Source organism: Mercenaria mercenaria, chromosome 4 (genome assembly GCF_021730395.1).
Source record: "Mercenaria mercenaria strain notata chromosome 4, MADL_Memer_1, whole genome shotgun sequence".
Taxonomy (NCBI): domain Eukaryota; kingdom Metazoa; phylum Mollusca; class Bivalvia; order Venerida; family Veneridae; genus Mercenaria; species Mercenaria mercenaria.
This window is the reverse complement of record NC_069364.1, coordinates 30,805,552-30,829,245: the sequence shown is the minus strand read 5'-3', so window position 1 is coordinate 30,829,245 and position 23,694 is coordinate 30,805,552. Positions and strand designations below refer to the sequence as shown.

Genomic DNA, 23,694 nt, shown 5'->3' with positions numbered 1-23,694 from the left:
GCTGCATTTCATTCTTTTAGCAGACTGTTTATTATTGCCCTGGATTTTCTAGATGTCCTTAGAAAGAGGCTTAATTGGTCTATAGATAACCCCGACAGAAAAGGAGTGGTCACAGAATTGCAGGGAAAGGTTTAGCTGTGTAAATTTCAGCTGATAGTTATTTTTGGCATATCTTGATCAGAATCGTAAAGGAAAATCTCCTGAATGGCTCAAAAATAATACCCCCATTTTCCTTGTGAAATGGAAATGTTTTGTGATAGCAGCTCCTATTTTCTATTTCATCTTGCAGTTGCCCATCCTGAAGTTGACCCAGGAGTTACTGTGGAAGAAAACACCACTAGCGTTTAAATTCAGAATTCACTACTCTAAAATTCATAAATAAATGCGATGGATTTGTTTTTCATAATTTCACTTTTTTTGGTAGGTTTGTGAAAACAAGTATTTGGACACAAATGTTATTTTTAAGGAAAACTTTATGACATACTTGAAGATTTAATGTTATTAGCCTGTTAGTAAATTTGGCAAAATTTTGATCATACAAAAATACCTTATTCTTTTGCAATAGAATTTTTTTTACGTTTATTTTTCAGAACTATTAGAATATAAAAATCGAAGGTTACTTTAATGGTATTGCTTGAAACGTATTATTGGTCATTTCGCACCTTTAATATAAGTCTTGTCCATCTTGTTGCTAAAGAACAAAATTTTTTATACTGTTATGTAGTTAAATAAGCAAATCGTAAATAAAGTATTCTGTGGAGGCACTGATTTATATTTCATTTGAGAAGTCTTTAATTTTTCATTGCAGAAATTGACTTGAGTTTATCCTGTTTGCTTGAATATGAAAGTGACGTATGCGTTTATTATACATTAGGTCTTCTTTCAGAAGCTATACGATACAGCTAGCAGTTTGTGTTTTCTCGTGATGTAAAAATTACCAATTATTAGATGTATTATGTAGATTTTATTGCCTGTTTCTTGTGATATATTGCCTATTTCGTGTCGGAGAGAAGATAACCGAGAAGGGATTAGGAGTCGCGGAGCCTGTAGGAGATAGGAAATTTAAATCCTTGACGTAGTTGTGTTGACAAGCTTGGTCAAAATGACAAATTGCATGCCAAAATAAATTGCCGACAATAGTGTCTTTTGACGCTTAATCACATTATTTACCCGAGGGAAAGAGATTGTCCAAATTCCTGAAAGAAATTAAATCAGTGATGCTTGGGGTAGCTATTCCGATAAAGATATCATAGCCTTTAGCGAAAAATACATAAAAGCGATATGGCATTCTAGGTTTAAAGTCAGCACAAAATGACATTTCGATCCAATTAAAGAACTGGCAGTCACCTAGACCTAACAAAATAATTGTTTTATGCCAGAAACATTATCATGCACATGATGCATAGGGGAATAATTGAGCCAAATGCGTAAGCATCTATTGTAGAAAATGGCATTTAACTGAAGTGCTAAGCTCATAAAATAGTCTAGCTGAATGCATTCGGGGATAATTACATAGAGCTGCATGACATTGAAACAGGTCTTGGAAAAATGCTGTACACGTTAAATGGGTAGCACACAAGTCAAGAGAACTTTTCCCTTTCTACGACTATAATTCATTGTGTTTTCAGCTGTATTTTCCTTATTCACCAATTTTTGTGCTGTGTTGGTTGTTGAATGATACTAATAAGCTTTGATAATGTGGCAGTTGAGTCCAATAAGTCCAGGGGTGTTCAATGGTAATCCGTCATAGATCCATTGTAAAACAAATATTGGATTTACCTGTATCGGGATTGTATTTAGGTCAACTGCCACATTATAGAAGTATATTAGTATTATAGTAACAAAATTAAGTACTCGTAATTATAAACACATAGACAGAAAATATGCTTGCATGAATTCATACATGGTGCTCAATAATTTCAAGGTATGACTTCCTGTGCATGTTACATTTATCACAAGGTAACGGGTGCTTTAATTGTCACACAAAAAAAAAGACCATCATGCATTATGCCAGTTTGTTTCGAAACTACGCCAAAAGTAATTTTACTTAAGGAACTTCATACACTTCAGGAAGAAATAAATCCCAAAGGCATATAAAGAGAATTCCTTTCTACAACAGGAAAAAAAAATATCTGTTAGAAATTTAAAGATATTGAAAAATTTTGTCCAGATGGTCTCTTTTGACAAAACGTCTCGCATTTTAATATTGAGATAGTGGACCTGAAATGGTAGTTGGCAATTTCCGTGCGATTAGATCTACATATTATCGTATAGCGCTTCAATATTCTGTGGACAATATTGTAACTCATGCAAGCACCTGGCAATCTGTTCATACCCGAGAATGTTGCAAACAGCATAAAATGAGCCATGCCATGAGAAAACCAACATAGTGGCTTTGCGACCAGCATGGATCCAGACCAGCCTGCGCATCCGTGCAGTCTGGACAGGATCCATGCTGTTCGCTAACAGTTTCTCTAATTGCAATAGGCTTTGAAAGCGAACAGCATGGATCCTGACCAGACTGCGCGGATGCGCAGGCTGATCTGGATCCATGCTGGTCGCAAAGCCACTATGTTGGTTTTCTCATGGCGCAGCTCAAATCTTGAAGAAAATGTAATCAAACAGAAATTCCCGATTGTTGTAACTGATCCACTATCATTATACGATGTTACAGTATTTTGAATTTGATGATTTTCCTTTTTCTGTTTACAGCAACAGTTAATGAGGCATCATTGGGTTCATCGACGACGACAAGATGGCAAATGTAAACAGTGCGGAAAGGTAAAAATTTGCAAGTTAATTCTGAACAAACTTGATGGACAGACGCACATGCCATCAAATTATATGTCCGTTTTTCTTCAAAACTGGGATATAAATCTCTGAGACTCAGATTGTTTATAAAAAAAACACCCTGATATATTCAGTGATGTAATATCCTACAAGATGGATTTTGAATCACATCAAATGTGAATATTCAGTGTTTATGCGGTGTCCGTCAGTAATCCATCTGGGATGCAACGTTGTCAGAGTTGATCTCTCATATGTAATAAGTAAAATGTCCTGAGTTAGGCTGTGTTGGGACATTGACATTCAGCTTATGATTGGTCAGTCATAATTCCCTCATTAGCATTTTTAATTAATGTATACAGAACTCATTTTCCATCTGAAATTTTAAGATTCAACATTTATTTTTGTTATATTATTGTTTTTTTCTGTTTCATTCTTTATAAATTTGCACAGATTGTATTAGCTTTGCTTGAATTAATCTTCTACAACTCGAGGGTGGGGCAGGGGGGCCATCCATGGCCGAATGGTTAAAATCGCTGACTTCAAGTCACTTGTCCCTCAACGATACCAGGGTTAGATCCTCTGTTGGGGATGCTGAATTCTTTGATGTGAGGAAGCCATCCAGCTGGCTTAAGGGAGGTCGGTTGTTCTACCCATTAGCTGCTCATGATGAAATAGTGCACGTAGGGGCACCTGGGGTCTTCCTCCACCATCAAAGCTGGAAAGTCACTATATGACCTATACTTGTGTCGGTGTGATGTTAAACCAAACAATAGAAATAAAAACATTTCAACACTCCAGTCTCGTGATCAACAGGAACCCTGTAAACTTTCATAAGGTAAAATAAAATTAGTTATTACAAATTGAATATTAATTTACATGTACAAGTTTTAAGTTTGATGAATTAAAAAATACAACTTACCTTTCAAGTGACTTGTTGACACATTTTAGGAGATTTTTTCTTCTTTCAAACATCCATAAAATGTAGGTACTGTGAAAGTGACCAGTGAGACAATACTTTTGCAATATATCTTAAAAAATTACAAAAACATATTGTGCAGAAGGAAGTATGCCATTGCATCACTTTTGAAGTAATAGAGAAAATGAACAATTTAACGCTTTCAAATACTAATTTTCACTCACTCCCTTTTGTTGTTATTGTTTTTCCCACTGGAGGCGGGGGACGTCATTCACAACTGAAATATTTTAATACATATATATTAAAGCATACAGAGACCAATTGAATGAACTGCATTATCTTGATAGATTATTCAAAGGCAATATCTAGACAGGCTTTGCCAATATTTGATGATGTATGTTGTTACTGGATTAATATCTCTAAGTCCCTATGTATTTCATGCTATTGAGATGGTCTGATTTCTATTGACATTTATCTGTCAACTTTTTTAGTTCCATTATTGTATATTGTTTTTTCTTAAGCTTCTCCTGGGACGGAAGGTTCTCCGAATTTTAGGAATTGTATTGACATGGAGACAAATGCAGACTGACATTGTTCAGTTTTCATTAAGGTTCATGTAAGGCGTAGAGTTACCTCCCCTCACGTAAATTTGTGTTAATGTTAATTTAATGTGTTGGGTTACCTCCCCTTGAGTAAATTTTCATTGGTAAATTTTGAAAGTCTTTCCTGTACAGGTATGTAATAGTAAAGACTTATTAATGAGGTTCACAGCACCAGTAAAGCAGTTGAAGTTAATAAGTTGGTGGTAGAGAAGCATTTGTGTGATAATCAAGCAGCATGTGGTAAAATCTTTGTTTCTAAAGAAAGTAGCTTGAATGAAGAACATTTCTATGTCTCCACTTTAAAAAGAAAGGATTATCTAGTACATTATAGCAAGTGACAAAAGGTCAGGAGTTTGCTTCCTGGACAAAGAGCATGCTCTACATGACAGCAGTTTAAAGAAGGCATTGTGTCTCAAGTCATATTTGCTTCTCCTCAGAGTGTCATAGTGAAGTTTTGACTGCTACATGCAGAAAACATGGTAGAGAATTCAGGAAAACTTACCAGGTTGTCATAAAGCCGCTGCAAAACTGAAGTGCAGTAAGGTATTACTACTAGATCAAAGTCACACAAGTCAGCATTCTTTCAAAGAATGAAATTCCTCTTGTGCATTACATTTCCAAAGTCACACAAGTCAGCATTCTGTCAAAGAATAAATTTTCCTCTTTTACCTACCACAATACTTTTTCAATAATAGCTTGTAATACACAGGGGACTTAGTCTAGTGGATGAAAAATTAGAATCCTTTTACTTATTGTGAAGTCAATACTTTTGATATTTTACTGGCATGTTTTGATAAAACAGATCAATTATTTCTTAGCTTGACTATGTAATTGCACAATTTTCATTATTCTGCTAACCTGACCTATGTATGCCAAGTTAAGAAAACACCTGAAAACTGCTATAAAAAATGTCATATTTCACTTTCCATTTTTAATGTAATTAATTTTTAAGATGAACAAGGTAAGATAATTAGAGTATTATGGTATCTGTAAGATTATTGTTTGGATGTTTGGTGACATGTTTCCATGACTTCACATAATATTATAGCAATATAGTGACTGTCACGGTAAGAATAAATTTGATAAAGATTTCTTTTAGTGGGCTGAGTCATAAGGAATAGATAAATCATTGATCTATATCTTGAAAAAATACTTAGCGGGAACGATGGTTTAGTGGTTAAGGTATGTGTTGTCTGCCCAACCCAGGGGTCATTGGTTGGAGCCTCACTTGGGTCACGACCACGTTTTCTCATTTGAAACTCGGTACTGGCTTTTCCACGGAGCGGACTCAAGAGTGGCTCAAATAAGCTTGAAGCTTTCATCACAATCAATCTAAGATAAATTAATATAAACTAAACTAAAAAATACCTGATTATCTCTATTAAATACTGTCTACAAGATTCATTAGCATTTAGGCCTATATAGATTGCTTGACAGTATTATTTTGGTCAGACTTTATTCTGAGACAAAGTTTAGCAAGGAACTTTATATGTAATTGTAGGAGACAGACAGGAAAAATGTCTTAAATCAAATCGCCTATACAGTTATCTTCCTGATTTGAGTCTGATGAATATATCATTGTAACACATTTCAAGTAATTCCTTTTAAAGAAATAATGGCCTGATAGTGAAAAAGTCAGGGTTGCCTGTTACATACCTTGAATAGTCATGGAAAAGTAAATTTTTCTTCATGGTCAGTGAATTGTCAGGGAAATCTAATGCTAATGGTCAGTGAAAAATCAAATTTTTGAAAAGTCAGGGAAAAGTCGGGGAAAAAAGAAATTCTAGGTCGATGTTTAAAATGTTCAGTGGCTATGGCAGTCTTAAGCAGTATTTGTTAGTATTTCAAAACACATTTTGGTGTAAATTTGGTATAAACATAATTTAAATGTGTTTGAATCAATTTCATTTTTATGTTAACTTTGCAAAGGCATTGCAACCCTTAAAAGGGTGGATTGGACGGCTGTAGGGGAGGCCTCAGGATGCTGTAAAAATATGGTGGTATTGGTCAGTGAAAAGAATGGTTTAGTGAGGGAGAAGTCAGGGAATTTCATTTTCTCAACTAAGTAGCAACGCTGAAAGCGCTTTAATGTGCCACAACTTGAAACAGAAGGGTAGAATACAAGTTTCTGCCTCAGTTTTTAGCTGATCTATGTTCAGCCAAAAAATTTGAAAAAAAATGTACTACTAGGTTACAAGGTGAATGGTGAGGATTAAGTTAATACTTCATACTGAAAGGCATCGTCTTATACTAGAATAACATTGTTTTATTTTAGTGTAGAAGAATCCAGTAACTGAATCGGTGAATGGTTCAGTGTTAGAGTAATGAAATTTGTCCATGTTTTGAATAACTAGGTCAAAGGTCAAAAGTTACTTTAAATATAGACCTAAAGACAAGTGGAACGAACCTTTCAATAAGCAATTTGCTTCCGGTTCAATTTCCACTCTTCAGTTCATTGTATTATCTGTTGTGAACTATATGTTTGTAAAAATTATTGGCGAATAAATATGTTTAAAAAAAAAAAAGACAAGTTGAAGATAATAATATGTTTATCTTCTGTCTGAAAGTAGATCAGTCAAGGACAAAAAGTAGACATTGTCAATCAATTTGAAATTTGTTGCTTAAAATGTGTAATGAGTGTGAAATTAATTGAAAAGTATATCTTTTTGATAATTGAAATTAAATCTTTCTCAAAGCTTCTGAAGTTAATATCTACTTTTTGCAAAATTTATGCAATAGAATGTAACTGGTTTGTTCAATAGTTTGCACTTTCACAAACTGTAAGTTCAATAAATATTGAAGTTCGGAGTGATATGTAAGTCAGTGTTTACGTAAGTGTGTTGAGTTGGAAAACATTAAGAATAAAAAAGTGCATTTACAAACAAGCTATAAAGTCCATCTGTTACTAATTACATTTTGCCTGCTGGTTATAGGATCCGCTATTGGCCAGATTTAAAGAGGCATGCCTTGCAGATGATAATTAAAATTCATAGGGGTTAAAAGTTGCTGATTTTAGATCACTTGCCCCTTAATGATGTGTGTTTGAAGCCCTGCTTAGGGTGTAGAATTCTTCATGTTAGGAAGCCATACTCTCCCCCCCCCCCCCCACCCCCACCATGAAAAAAGAAAAAAGAAATTTCATATTAATATTTTAAATTACTGAACTTTTGATCGAATATCAAAAGTGATATACAAGTACAATTCAAAGATTACATTTTGATTATGTTTCAGAGTTAAATATAAATTTAGTTGTTTTGTTTTGTCAAATTTCTCTTTTATCGGACTAGGTTTTCGAGACCATTGTCTGTATTTCCATATGTGTGATTTTAATCATTATGGCTGCTATGTCCAGAGCCCAGTGAATAAATTTGTATTTACTTCTTAGCACTACAACACAATTAAAGAATAGGTAGGATCAAGCCGTTGGTACTAAGCCCTAGTGTCGTGTCTGCATCCCTATTTTGTTTTTGTGTGTAAGCTGTAATCTGGCAGTAACCACTTTTGGGAATGGATTGAAACTTCACACACAAATTATTCACTGTGATAAACCAACTTACCTTGCACAGGTTCCATAACTCTTATTTTGCAAAATCATGCCCCTTTTTTAACTTTTGCTTTTTTTGGTTTAATTTTTGTATCTCTGTATCCATTAATGGGAACAGATAGAAACTTAAAATTCACACATTTGATCACTGTGATGAGCTGACATGCATTGTACAGGTTCTGTTACTCATTCAGTTGACATGTCTGTTAAAATAGTCAAGCATTGCTGAACTCGGAAACAGCTCTTGATGCATTTTAGAAAAAAAAAATATATAGGAGGTATGCCTCTTTAATGCCAATATGGATTGAAACAATATATAACACATTAAACAATATTTTTTACATTATGCAGTATGTTACATGTTTTATGCATTTGCACAGTGTGTGAAAATTTAATTGTTCAAACAACATGATCAATAAGCTTGTGAAGGAATCCAACTACAACCAGTATAAAATATCAACCAGTTGTCTGTTACAGTTTCAAGACAGCAAGTTAGTTTGAATGAAATATTTCATGTTTAATTTACCCTATACATAGACTTCATCTAGTTTTTAGCATGATTATTCGAGGAATAGGTAGAGCTATTGGACTCACCCATGTGTTGGTACCACATCACATCCCAATTTGGTTGAGTTTTTGTATGTTACAGCTGGTACGTATCTCAGTAACCACTAGTGGGATTGAATTGAAACTTCACACATTTAGTCACATAATAAACTGACTTTAACAATGCACAGTTTCCATAACTCTTTTTTTTTTTGCTTCTTTTCCGACTTATCAGTTTTTGTTAAGTTTTCATATGTAAGTTGATATCTCAGTAACCACTGATGGAAACGGCCAGTAACCACTGATGGGAATGGATTGAAACTTCACATACATGTACTTACGGATTGAAACTTCACATACATGTACTTACGGATTGAAACTTCACATACATGTACTTACGGATTGAAACTTCACATACATGTACTTACGGATTGAAACTTCGCATACATGTACTTACGGATTGAAACTTCACATACATGTACTTACGGATTGAAACTTCGCATACATGTAACATATTCATTGTGATGATCTGACATGCAGTGCACAGGTTCCATAACTCCACTTTGCATTTTTACAAAATTATGCCCCTATTTTAAGTGATATATTCATTCAATTGACAAGGCTGTTGAATATAGTGGAGCATTGTTGTCCTCCGGCAGCTCTTGTTGATCCATAAAAAACACCCAGTTACAAAAACAGTTTCTAAAATCTTACTAGTTTTATCTTCCAAGAATTAATTTCCTTCAGAAGTTTCATCTTCCAAGAAATTGCCTGCTTCATGTTCTGAAATATTTTTAATAGTTTGTAGTCACCTGTGAATTATGTATCTTGAATTACATGTTGTAATTACATTCTGATGTCTTCTATTTTCAGTCATTCCAGCAAAGATTTACATTTCAAAGCAAGGTATGTATTTGTTTTCTACTTCACCTCAGCTCACCCATCAAGTAGTCCCTTTCTAATGCTCCATCTGCGAGATTTTAACCGTTACCCTGCTAAATTTCTATGTTGGACTGGTCTGTCATTCAGTTTGGGCAATAACATTTATTTTTTGTAGGGGTGTTCACTGAAAATTTACCGGCTGAATGGCGAACAGTGCAGACCATGATCATCCTGCACGAACATGCAGACCATATTTTGGTCTGCACTGGTCGCAAAGGCAAAATCACTTGCTGCTAGCAGGGTCTATAAAGGTTAATTAGGTCTTTACCATATCATTTCTAGGAAACATGTGTCCACATGCAAGCATTTTAAAGTTCCCATGTAATGTCTAGAAATATTCAACAAATGTTGAATTATATGATTGAAAATTAATGCTGGATTTCAGAATTTCGTTATATTGAAAAAGCGTTTGCTACAAACGTGTTTTTCTTATAATTATGTCCATTGAGAGTAGAGATTTGTCAATCTTCCAACAGAAAAAAAAACAACCTGGTCTATGAAAAGTCTAAGAAATATTTTTCACTTTGGTGTGCTAAGGTGCAATAAATCACAATCATGATACCTTTGAAGGTAAAACTTATAAACAGAACAGTAAGGTTGTACTCATTGGGTAACTTAACTCCTCTCTGAAGATTAAAGAAATGTTCACCTGTATAATAATAAACTGGCAGGAGAGAGATTTCCTTCTGCTCTATATTAGTGGTCTGAAGCCCTATCTACTTTTCCTGTGACAAGTAGTAAATGAATGGTTGGACCCTCCAACCCTCCTCTTCCTTTTACTTTAATAATTACAATTCCAACATTTTAAAATAAAACACATTCAATGCATGCATGTATTTAAACACAGTGTAAATGTGAAGGCCACTACCACTAAAAATCTGAAAGTTTTTGTGGAGCCTGTTTGTGGAAGCGAAATGGCTGTTTGGTGTATGTGTGTGCGAGAGTGCGTGTGTCTGAGCAATTGAGAGAACATTTGTTGGGTACGGAGGACAACAGGTAATGGTAAATTCTGTTCATTCCGTACTGTTGGGTACTTTCTGGGCAGGCTCACCATGTTGCTCATGGGCATCTAGTTGAACAAAGGACTGTTACTGTATGTCATTTAGTTATGACATATGTAATTAATTAACATATTTGAGCCACGCCATGAGAAAACCAACATAGTGGCTTTGTGACCAGCATGGATCCAGACCAGCCTGCGCATCCACGCAGTCTGGTCAGGATCTGTGCTGTTCGCTAACAGGTTTTCTAATTGCAATAGGCTTTGAAAGCGAACAGCACAGATCCTGACCAGACTGCACAGATGCGCAGGCTGGTCTGGATCCATGCAGGTCGCAAACCCACTATGTTGGTTTTCTCATGGCACGGCTCAATTATTTAGTAAAGTTAAATGAATTTAATGAGGATTTTCTACATTTGAAGTAAATATCTAAAGATGAAAAATTTAGTGAAGGATACGGATTGGATATCTTTAAGTATCTGATGCTCATATTGTAATTTCTTTTAGATATATATGTCTAGTAATAGAAATCGGAGAACAGGTAGTCTCTGAGAATAGGTAGTGTTTAGTTTTCAGTTTGACAGTAAAGCAAATGAATTTTACAAAGTCATATTGTGTCTTATGCAAATTGTCTCATAAAAACAGATGTAAATGACTGCTGAGGTCGAAGCAGGCTGCCTGATGTTTATAGTGAGAAATACTGACAATATGAGAACTTCAGTGCAGATGTGATGGCAGTGAATGCTACTGGGAAGGTTTTTATGTCCTTAAAACAGGGCTGCAAAGCTTCTCCATTTCTCAAAAGCGTTAATGATAGATTTCTGTTTTTATGCCCTTTTGTCAATGTCATTCCTGAAGCACTTTTGATGAAGACAGAGTGTTCATTTTCTCCAGACTCCCACAGCATATAATATCAAAAAAAAAAGTGTAGGACAAATTTGATACTGCAATTTCCTAGGACGTCTCTGGTTTAAATGCAGCAAATCATGGCAAGCTGTGTTATTCATTTTTGGCTTTTTCTAGGGAAAAACGGAAATAATTTCTCAGCATGAATCTGTGTTTCACAAATGGATACCTATTTAAGGCCCAAGGTTATATAACTAACTTTTGAGACCAGTTTGAGAGCTCTAGAAACTGACTGGTTGATTCTGATCTCCAGTTTAAAACGAACCAATGGCAAGGCTGCATTCTGAGATTGGTCAGCAAACTTGCGTTTTATTAGCTCACCTGTCACAAAGTGACAAGGTGAGCTTTTGTGATCGCGCGGTGTCCGTCGTCCGTGCGTCTGTGAGTGCGTCTGTGCGTCCGTAAACTTTTGCTTGTGACCACTCTAGAGGTCACATTTTTCATGGGATCTTTATGAAAGTTGGTCAGAATGTTCACCTTGATGATATCTAGGTCAAGTTCGAAACTGGGTCACGTGCCGTTAAAAACTAGGTCAGTAGGTCTAAAAATAGAAAAACCTTGTGACCTCTCTAGAGGCCATAATTTTCAATGGATCTTCATGAAAATTGGTCAGAATGTTCATCTTGATGATATCTAGGCCAAGTTCGAAACTGGGTTACGTGCCTTCAAAAACTAGGTCAGTAGGTCAAATAATAGAAAAACCTTGTGACCTCTCTAAAGGCCATATTTTTCAAGGGATCTGTGTGAAAGTTGGTCTGAATGTTCATCTTGATGATATGTAGGTCAAGTCCGAAACTGGGTCACGTGCGATCAAAAACTAGGTCAGTAGGTCTAAAAATAGAAAAACCTTGTGACCTCTCTAGAGGCCATATATTTCATGAAATCTTCATGAAAATTTGTCAGAATGTTCACCTTGATGATATCTAAGTCACGTTCGAAAGTGGGTCACGTGCCATCAAAAACTAGGTCAGTAGGTCAAATAATAGAAAAACCTTGTGACCTAACTAGAGGCCATATTTTCCATGGGATCTGTATGAAAGCTTGTCTGAATGTTCATCTTGATTATATCTAGGTCAAGTTTGAAAGTGGGTCACGTGCCACTAAAAACTAGGTCAGTAGGTCAAATAATAGAAAAACCTTGTGACCTCTCTAGAGGCCATATTTTTCAATGGATCTTCATGAAAGTTGGTCTGAATGTTCATCTTGATGATATCTAGGTCAAATTTGAAACAGGGTCATGTGCGGTCAAAAACTAGCTCAGTAGGTCTAAAAATAGAAAAACCTTGTGACCTCTCTAGAGGCCATACTTGTGAATGGATCTCCATAAAAATTGGTCTGAATGTTCACCTTGATGATATCTAAGTCAAGTTCGAAAGTGGGTCACATGCCACCAAAAAGCAGGTCAGTAGGTCAAATAATGAAAAAACGTTGTGACCTCTCTAGAGGCCATATTTTTCATGGGATCTGTATGAAAGTTGGTCTGAATGTTTATCTTGATGATATCTAGGTCAAGTTTGAAACTGGGTCAACTGCGATCAAAAACTAGGTCAGTAGGTCTTGAAATAGAAAAACCTTGTGACCTTTCTAGAGGCCATATCCTTGAATGGATCTTCATGAAAATTGGTCAGAATGTTCACCTTGATGATATCATGATATCTAGGTCAAGTTTGAAACTGGGTCATGTGTCTTAAAAAACTAGGTCAATAGGTCAAATAATAGAAAAACCTTGTGACCTCTCTAGAGACCATATTTTTCAATGGATCTTCATGAAAATTGGTCAGAATTTTTATTTTTATAATATCTAGGTCAAGTTCAAAACTGGGTCACATGAGCTCAAAAACTAGGTCACTATGTCAAATAATAGAAAAACCGACGTCATACTCAAAACTAGATCATGTGGGAAGAGGTGAGCGATTCAGGACCATCATGGTCCTCTTGTTATAATTGTGAACCCAGTTTTTACATCCAATACTTAAACAGTTTTAGGTACATGTACTATAAGCTTGCAACATACTCTCCAACCTTTTTGTCCATGTGTCAGTCAGTCTGGCCCATTTGAACTTTGGCATTCAGAGATGAGCATAAAGTCACCATAACAAGATGGTCAATGTTCAAGGTCACTGTCATGTCTCTTTGCAAGGGTAGATGGCTAAATAACTTGGCACAAATGTACACCATAATATGACAACTTTTCATGTGAATCGCCCAAACCCCTCAAGGTCATAATAAAGAAAGAATGTTTCTCATTGCAGAGTTGGTGCAGCCGTTTTGCGCATGCGCGGAATTATTATCAAATGGAACGCACGGCAAAAATACTCATTTTTTTGCATGTCCGCACGCATTTAGTGTATAATGTGCATAATATACTGACTAAAGGTTAGGGTTAGAATCACCATGGTTACAAAATATATACATTTAAGGTATTTTTGTTCTGATTTAGTTAATCCGGTATATACTGGAGTCTGTAATATATCACGGGCACACCAACTCTGTATTTAGTGACAGCCATAAAGAAAATGGAGGTCAAAGTTGATTGGACAGATTTATATTTGCTAGGGACTTTCAGTACGTTTATATTTAGGTTTGATTCTTGACTTTATCTAAAATAATAGTTCTGAATTCTTGTTAGCGATGCTATTTTGAGAGACATTTCTTTGACTTGTACATGGTGATTTGCACCATTAGTTGATTTGTTTTTAGCTCACCTGTCACAAAGTGACAAGGTGAGCTTTTGTGATCGTGCGGTGTTCGTCGTCCGTGCGTACGTGCGTCCGTGCATCCGTCCGTAAACTTTTCCTTGTGACATCTCTAGAGGTCACATTTTTCATGGGATCTTTATGAAAATGGGTCAGAATGTTCATCTTGGTAAATTCTAGGTCAAGTTCGAAACTGGGTCACGTGCAGTCAAAAACTAGGTCAGTAGGTCTAAAAATAGAAAAACCTTGTGACCTCTCTAGAGGCCATAATTTTCAATGGATCTTCATGAAAATTGGTCAGAATGTTCACCTTGATGATATCTAGGTCAAGTTCGAAACTGGGTCACGTGCGGTCAAAAACTAGGTTAGTAGGTCTAAAAATAGAAAAACCTTGTGATCTCTCTAGAGGCCATATATTTCATGAAATCTTCATGAAAATTGGTCAGAATGTTCACCTTGATAATATCTAGGTCAAGTTCGAAAGTGGGTCACGTGCCTTCAAAAACTAGGTCAGTAGGTCAAATAATAGAAAAACCTTGTGACCTCTCTAAAGGCCATATCTTTTCAATGGGATCCTGTATGTAGTCGAAATGTATGGTCCTGGTCAGTGTCATCTGTGTTATGATGATCTTAGAGTCACAGTTCGTGAAACTGGGTCACATGCGTCAAAAACTGGTCAGTAGGTCTAAAAATAGAAAAACCTTGTGACCTTTCTAGAGCCATATTTTCACAAGATCTTCATTGAAATTGGTCAGAACGTTCACTTGATGATATCTAGGTCAAGATTGAAACTGGGTCACTGAGCTTAAAAAACTGGGTCAGTAGGTCAATAATAGAAAAAAACCCTTGTGACCTCTCTAGGACCATATGTTTTTCAATGGTATCTTCATGAAAATTGGTCGAATTTTTATCTTGATTTATATCTAGGTCAAGGTTCAGAACTGGGTCACTGACTCAAAAACTAGGTCACTATGTAGTAATAGAAAAACGACGTTCATACTCAAAATGGTCTGTGGGAAGAGTTGAGCGATTCCCGGGCTATCATGGTCCTCTGTACATGTTTGGTATTTTGTCACAGCTTGGACTTGGGAACATTAGTGACATTAAGACAAATGTGAAGAATAATAGCTGATTGAGACTAATTGATTTGGAGTACCTTCATTTATTTATTTTTTTTTGAAAAATAGTTGTTTTATGGATGGTGCATTTCCTTAGTGGAGTGTGCCATTGCAGGGGACTTTTATGACTGTCTTGTTGATCATAAGAGCAGAGATTATGGTTCTGTTATAAAGATTAATGACAAGAATCCAGACTGAATCATGACCTCAGCTCAGATGTTTTAACAATTCAATGTCCCATTGAGAATTTGGTTACCATTATAGAATCAGTGCAGTAATTTGAAGTCTTTGGATTGACAAAAGTGCCTTTGGATTGAAAAAAGTACCTCTCTTGAAGAAAACCTGATGCATTTATGTACTTTTTTGAATGTAGTGAAAAATTTAGGAGGCACTTGATAGAGGTTAAATTTCAATAGAATTTTATCTTTTTCATGTTCACAACATGGTATCCTATTTTTTCATTGTATAAATGTGTGTTCCTGGTGTAAGGGCATTGTTTTGCTCAGTACAAAATCTTAAGTAGCAATTGTATGTTCCAGATGTAAACCAAAGTTATGTTGTTTTTGTCAGTCCCAATTGTTCTTGATTAGCACCATTTTACAGTATCTGGTTGTAATAACCTTTGTTAGTTGTTATTTTAAGTAGGTTGTATACTATAGCATTGAGAACTTCCTGGTACAAAGCATATCCCACTGTAATAGTAATAGAATATCCTGTTTTGTTTTGGAGACAACAAGACATAATTCTACATTACAGTGTCAGAGATTATACAGTAACATAAGAAATGATCTTGATGTCAAGCTGGATAAAGCACAACAGGATATCCTGTTTTATCTAAATCTTTGAAGACAAGAAGATGTTTCAGGAGATTGTAGCAATAGTTTGTTTATGGTGCAAAGTTGTCAACTACAACAAGCTATCCTGTCTGATGTTAAACTTTTCTCAATAACAAAATATCCTGTTTTATTTCACATTTCAGGAATTATAGCAATAATTTGTTCATGGTGCAAAGTTGTCAACCAAAACAAGATATCCTGTCTGATGTTAAACTTTCCTTAATAACAAGACATCATGTTCTATTTACATTATAGGAGATTATAGCAATAAGTTGTTCATGGTGCAAAGAAGTGTACCACAACAAGATATCCTGTCTGATGTTTAACTGTTCTTAACAACAAGACATCCTGTTTCATTTATATTTCAGGAGATTATAGCAATAAGTTGTTCATGGTGCAAAGCAGCCTACCACAACAAGATATCCTGTTTTATGATGCAACAGATTGAAGAACAATGTCCAATGGGAGTACATGCTGGAATCATAGTACCTCCATCTTGGATCATTAAACTTCCAAAAAAGGTACCATTGCTGGTTTGTAGGTTTTGAAAGTTTAAGGAGAAGGTCTGTACATTATAAAATGTACTGGTGTAAGAAGTCATGCATGGCAGCTTGATTTTAAAGAGATATTTTAAAGTGTTGTTGCTAATTCTAGACTTAAAACTTTGATTAATTTCGAGGCTGATTTTAACACTTGAAAAAAAGATTTAAAAGTAATTTAGATAAGCTTCAAGCATTCTGTGTTTAAATTATTTAATATGGATGACATCCCTTGCATGTCACAGCTTTAAAATAGTAGTTAATACTGACACAATTTACCCTGTAGTTTTAATGGAAACTCCCAGTTTTTTAGATGAATTAGACACATTGGTAGAACCACTGACTTTCACAAGCTTGTTGTATGACTTCCTCACATGACTGTTTGAGTTGGGCTCGAACCCACATAGATGAGGGACAAATGAGTCAAAGCTTGGCCGCTTTGCCGTAGAGTTTATGAGATGGTTGGTCTACAGAATACAGGATCTGTTTTGGTGAGAAAAAAAATGTGATAATGTTTACACCAACTTTTTCTTTAGTGTTGCAAAATTTGAAAGCTTTTCTTTTTCCTTCTAAACATCTAACTCGATAACTATTTCTGTTTTTTTTTTTTCAGGGATCATTTAAATCTTCTATACGAAAGAAAAGTCGAAAATCATCACTGAAGCGTAAAAAGGGGAGTTGTAAAGAGACGAGTGAAGTTCACCGTCCATTCATCATCAAACCTATTCCATCTCCATTGCTCAAACCTCTTCTTGTCTTCATCAACCCGAAATCTGGTGGTAACCAAGGAGGAAAACTCCTCCATAAGTTTTGTTGGTTGCTAAATCCGAGACAAGTCTTTGATCTGAGTAACGGCGGACCAAAAATGGGGTAACAGTTCATTATATTGTTTTCACAAGTTTTCTCCTATTATTCTTCTATGTTATTGTGATCGCTGGATGTCCGGCGTCTGTCGTCTGTCAACATTTGGCTTGTGTATGCGATAGAGGCTGTATTTTTCAACTGATCTTCATGAATTTTTGACAAATTGATTACCTTGATGAAATCTAGGCCAAGTTTGAAAATGGGTCATTTGGGATCAAAAACTAGGTCACTAGGTCAAATCAAAGAAAAACCTTGTGTATGCGATAAAGGCTGTTTTTTTCACTCGATCTTCATGATATTTTGTCAGAATGATTACCTTGATCAAATCTAGGCCAAGTTCGAAAATGGGTCACCTGGGATTAAAAACTAGGTCACTAGGTCAAATCAAAAATAAACCTTGTATATGCAATAGAGGCTGTATTTTTCAATTGATCTTCATGAAATTTTGTCAGAATGATTACCTTGATGAAATCTAGGCGAGATTCAAAAATGGGTCATCTGTCTTCAAAAACTAGATCACTAGGTCAAATCAAAGAAAAACCTTGTGTATGCGATAGAGGCTGTATTTTTCAATTGATCTTCATGAATTTTGGTCAGAATGATAACCTTGATAAAATCTAGGCCAAGTTCGAAAATGAGTTATCTGGGTACAAAAAGTAGGTCACTAGTTCAAATCAAAGAAAAACCTTGTGTATGCGATAGAGGCTGTATTTGTCAACTGATCTTCATGAAATTTTGTCAGAATGATTACCTTGATGAAATCTAGGCCAAAATCAAAAATGGATCATCTGGGTTCAAAAACTAGGTCACTAGGTCAAATCAAAGAAAAACCTTGTGTATGCGATAGAGGCTGTATTTTTCAATCGATCTTCATGAATTTTGGTTAGAATGATAACCTTGATGAAATCTAGGTCAGTTTCGAATATGGGTCATCCGGGGTCAAAAACTAGGTCACTATGTTTAATCAGAGAGAAAGCTTGTGTATGCGATAGGGGCTACATTTTACACCGGATCTTCATGAATTTAATCAGAATGTTTGTCTATATGAAATATAGGTGGAGTTTGAATATGGGTCATCTAGGGTCAAAAACTAGGTTACCTGCTCAAATTAAAGAAAAATCTTGGGTACTAAATAGGGGCTGCATTTTACACTGGATATTCATAAAATTTAGTCAGAATGATTGCCTTGATGAAATCTAGGTCAGGCTAGAATATGGGTCATCTGTGGTCAAAAACTAGGTCACTAAGTCAAATCAAAGAAAAACCTTGTGTATGCAATAAAAACTGTATTTCTCAATTGATCTTCATGAAATTTGGTCAGAATGAAAGCCTTGATGAAATTAAGGTCAAGTTTGAATATGGGTCTTCTGGGGTCAAAAACTAGGTCGCTAGGACAAATCAAAGAAAAATATTTTGTATGCGATAGAGGCTGTATTTTTCAGTTGATGTTGATGAAATTTAGTCAGAATGATTGCCTTGATCAAAACTAGATCAAATTCGAATGTAGGTCATCTTGGCTCAAAAACTAGGTCACTAGGTCAAATTGAAGAAAATGCTTGTTTACCTTTAAGAGACCACATTTTTGGTCCAATCTTTTTGAAAATTGGTCAGAATATTTGTTTCCATGAAATCACTAGGTCAAACATGTTTACACTGTTATGGTGTGTTTCTCAGGTGAGCGACCTAGGGCCATCTTGGCCCTCTTGTTTGTTATGATGATGTCTGTTGATTAATTTGGGATTTTTCCCCTATGTAAAACTGACTTATTTTGTATGTTTGTCACTTAAGATCTGTCAAATGTCATTCCGAACATTTTGACAATGTGTAAATACCTGCCTGGTCATATTCATGCTCAAGCGTTTATGCTACAAATATTTTATGAAACAATTTTCTTTTATCAGGACATTTTATTAAACTGGTTATGAAATCTTTTTAAATTTTGTAATTTGAATGTATGTAAGCTTATTTATAGTCTCCACCAGTAACCCATATGGGTGACTCCTCCAATACACTGTTAGTAATGTAAGTAGGATGATAGTGATGCTCCAATTTTAGAAGCTTCCCTGGTTCTTTGATGGGCAAGGTGTAAAGCACCCAACCACGGGACTCTTATCCCAATGTTAGTAATTTTAAGTTTGAGCAGGGACTCAAACTCAATCCTCTGGTTTCATAGTCACCACCACTGGACCACCGTGTCCACTCTTCTTTTTAATTAAAAAAAAATGCAGTTTATATATCACTATGTCTAGAGTAAATCTTGATTTATACTTGTAGAGAGGTTGATATTGTAAGACCTGCGTGAGCAGAAAACCCCTATACTTAGTCCATTTAGAATTGTTTGGAAAGTTCAGTTGCTTGCTGCATACTAATTAAAAAGCTTGAGTACACGGCTTTTACAAGTAAATTTTAAAAGAATATGGTTAATCTATTTGAAAATTGCAAAGTTTGGAAGTTTTACAATTGAATAATAAACTTCTACATGTGCCCTTACCCATACAGGTGTGAAAATTCAGCCACTATTTTGGGATTTATACTTGCCAAAATATAGTGTACAAAATATTTTCTAGGCTGGACCTCTACAAAAAAGTGCCTAATCTACGAGTGTTGGTGTGTGGTGGGGATGGCACAGCGGGCTGGATCCTGAGTGCCATTGATACATTAAACCTATCAAACCCACCACCTGTAGCCATATTGCCTCTTGGCACAGGCAACGACTTGGCTCGAACCCTCAACTGGGGTGGGGTGAGTATCTTCAAAAACATAAGTAAATAAATTTTTGAACATTTACTGAAATGCTTCTTTAAAAATACCAATTTATTCATAAACACTGATGGCAAAATGCATAAATTATCCTGAGTTTCTAAGAAACTAAAGTTAGAAAATTTTAGGAAAATGGAGGCAAACCACTTGAATTGCTTGGTTTTTGTCTGCTTGTTTCATCCATGATGTTTCTGTGTAATGAATTAGTTAGTTCCGAAAAATGGAATCATGTAGGGGTATCTATATTCGTAAAATTTAATTACATTAATCAGCATACTTTTTAAGATGCATTGAAATGTTTGTAAGGTGTTCATTAACTGTACTGGCTAATTTTCAAGCTTTTACTATGGAAAAACTGAGGTATCCATTTGGTTTTAGCAAAGACAGAAATATTGGGAAAACCACAGATTTTCCACAGACAAGCTGGATGGCTTCCTCTTGTTCTGACTAGACCCCTTGGCAGTGATCAAGTGTGCCCAGTCTGTGTAAACCCCTGACACATTTTAATCTCTAGTAATGGTTTTCCTTTCCTCCTGTAAGTTACATTAGAGTAATAGAGTTATACTTAACTCTAGACTGTCTGTGGCCTAAGGCAATAGTACACTGGGACCCCACTATAACGCTGTCGTCGGGGTCCAAAGTTCGAGACCTGCGGATCTAGCGGGGTTAAATTTATAACGCGGGTTGATCGTATCAGCGGTATACGCAATACCCCACCCACCGGTAATGCATTTTGGACGCTGTTTTATGTTAATAAAAAATAAGAATCGTATAAACGGGACATTTATTTACCTTAAATGCTACTGAAAAATACATTAAAAGAATTATAACGCTGTGTCATCTTCTCATTTTGTCGTGATTATAAAAGAAAATTGGATTTGTGTATCCCGGAAGTAAACATATATAACGCTGTGTGAGGAGTGCGCGGTCATGAGAATTACAATATGCAATGCAATTGCACTGGGGTTTATGTAACTAAAAGAGAAAAAACACGGACAGTCTTAAAAAAATTAATTTCGAAGGAAATCGATAAATAAGATAGAAATTTTTTAAATCACCGTCGTTGATATACGATATTAAAAAGGGAGCACATTCTCAGTAAGGCTTTCAGTGCGTCGAATCTTCGTTATTTCCGATGAATTGAGTGTGATGATTATGAAAAACGGCTGCAGTTTATTACAAAATTCGATTTTTTATTCACTCAAGTGATCATGTCATCTGCTAAATTGGTGCAAACTTAAACGGTTTGATAGTTGACTGACCAATGTTTCACGCTTGTTATGCAAACAATCTAATTTTGACACGGTACTGATTGCCTAATTGTCACATGTCTACATGTATTGAAACTTTAACAAAGGCGATACGCAAACAAGTAGCTAGCAGACGATTATTGATTTTTGTGACAGTTGTCATGGAAAGGTGTTAAAGTACCCAGGTACTTGTAGTTTTAATGCTAGTTATGATCAAATTAAGTAACATCAGCGGATTTTTTTTTTTTTTTTTTTTTACACTGTAAAATTTGGGCGCCAAGGCCATACAGCGTTATACCGAGGACCGCGGTATATCGAGTAGCGTTATAACGGGTTTCGAGTGTATTTGCAAAGATCTATAACATAGGGCCTTCATAGCTAAGTGGTTAAGGTTGCTGAGTTTGAATTGCCTCTTGCTGCAGTGGGTTTGAAAACACGGTGTAGAATTCTTTATGTGAGTAAGCTACCAAGGGGGCTTACGGAAGGTTGATGGTTCTACCCAGGTGCCTGCTTGAGCCTGAAATAATGCTTTAAGGGGATTCCTGGGTCTCCATCAATGAACAAAAGCTGTAAAGATGCTTATTACCTAAAATTGAGTGGATGTGACTCGAAACCAACTAAACAAACAAAACAGATCTGTAACTGGAAAATAAGCATAGAGTAAATAACTAAAAGGAAATCATGTTTACATTTGTAGTATGAACTCTTTGCCCTATTCATTACAAAGTGAGTGTTTGATCAACTGATGATTGGTGATGCTGATTTCATGATTTGACCATAAATTTGTTGTCTTGTTACGAAAAATAAAAGAAATTTCCTTTGGTTTCTGTTGGCTTTACAACTCAGAAATGTCAGATGTACTTCTGCAGAATTTATTCCTCAGTAGAACATACTCATTATGACACTGTCTTGTAAAATGTAACTGTTTTTATTTCAATTTGAGACACATGAATGAAGATGCAGCAGAACCACAATGTCAAATGCTGGAACGTGGATTAGTTTTCACACATTACTTCTCTCTCTTCACTCCTAGCTACTGTTACACCATCATGAATATTGTATGCGTAACAGACCCTTACATCTATTTCTGAGCTTTTTTTTGTAAACAAAACACAAACATCTCCAGTGAATCATTCCTTGTAAATCTAGTGCAGAACGCACTTCCTGCTCTGTCAGTTAGATATGCTTGATTGTCTTGATTTACACTGATGTTAGAATCAAGTTCCAATTTAATGCACCTCGCTGTAATAGTATGCATCCAGAAATGATGTCTTTTGAATATTGATATTGTTGACAAAATCTTGTAACATTTGAAACAGGATTTTTTTTAACACTTTATTGTCTTAGAATTGACCTTACGCCAGTGTTGATTGACAGGTTCCAACTGACCAATCAGATAACAGAACTGATAAGCCTTGTTGTTAGCCGCCATTTTGTCCGTCAAACTTAGTGCCGGACTCGCCAGTCAAAGAATATAAATACCACCGAAAAATCGTCCAAAATGGTAAAAAGGTGACGTTACGACACCTTTACATCAGACACAGGGAAGAGAATGTAATACTAGAGCGCTTCCCTTTTCCAAATCCACTCTCAGACCTCAAATATTGTCAACGATGTATCAGGCTCTGTGGACGTCCTCAAGAATAGTTGATCTTAAAAATCTTATAAGAGTGTTTAAAAGCAAAGCAATTCGACTTAGCACTCATTGTGTTATAACGTTTTAATTATTTAATTTAAATCAGTGTAAAATTCTATGAAAATTAACTTTCTTATTTAACAAAAGTGCCTAGTATTCTTTATTCAATAGTAAAAATATTCCATCAGTTACCAGAGTAACTGGTATGTACTGATAAAACACAAGTATTTGGTGTTTTATATTATTTGAATGGTAACGTGTAAAATTATTATGCCATAATGTACCGGAAACATGATTTATGCATTTTTAAGGTTTACATCAATCTCCCACTGGTGTATGTTAAGTCATACCTGGGTGATAATACAACAAATAATAAACATGATAAAAATCTATGATTAATATAAGATTATTTTTAATGAGTGTAATCAACAATTTTCCAGGCGCTCAAAGTTTTGACTTAGCACTCGGTGTGTGCTTTCATTCTAAATTTCATTTTAATAGACAGCGTAAACTTCGTCTAAAATTCCAGAAAAAATAGCATATTTCGTAAAAAGAAGATATGTTCTTAAACAAAAAATTATACATTCATTCTGTATACTTTATAAAGAAATTTGGTAGGCTCCAACATTGTTTTAAGCTGCGATGCGCCGGTATATGTCTTGAAATATGAGTATGGACTATATCATCGCCTTGGACTATATCTTATTTATTTATCATTTACACGTTTTAATTCTAATAAGAGAACTTTC

The 23,694-nt window shown here is 35.4% G+C and overlaps 1 protein-coding gene across 1 annotated transcript in view; it reads left to right on the top strand.

Moving 5' to 3' along the window:
- LOC123551381 (diacylglycerol kinase zeta-like) overlaps positions 1-23,694 on the top strand; it is a 183,638-nt gene that overhangs the window by 79,721 nt on the left and 80,223 nt on the right. Inside the window, exons 6-10 of the mRNA XM_053542118.1 lie at positions 2,713-2,781; positions 9,272-9,304; positions 16,265-16,417; positions 17,049-17,305; positions 19,867-20,041. Coding sequence (XP_053398093.1) covers positions 2,713-2,781; positions 9,272-9,304; positions 16,265-16,417; positions 17,049-17,305; positions 19,867-20,041 — 687 coding nt within the window. The remainder of the gene's footprint in view (positions 1-2,712; positions 2,782-9,271; positions 9,305-16,264; positions 16,418-17,048; positions 17,306-19,866; positions 20,042-23,694) is intronic.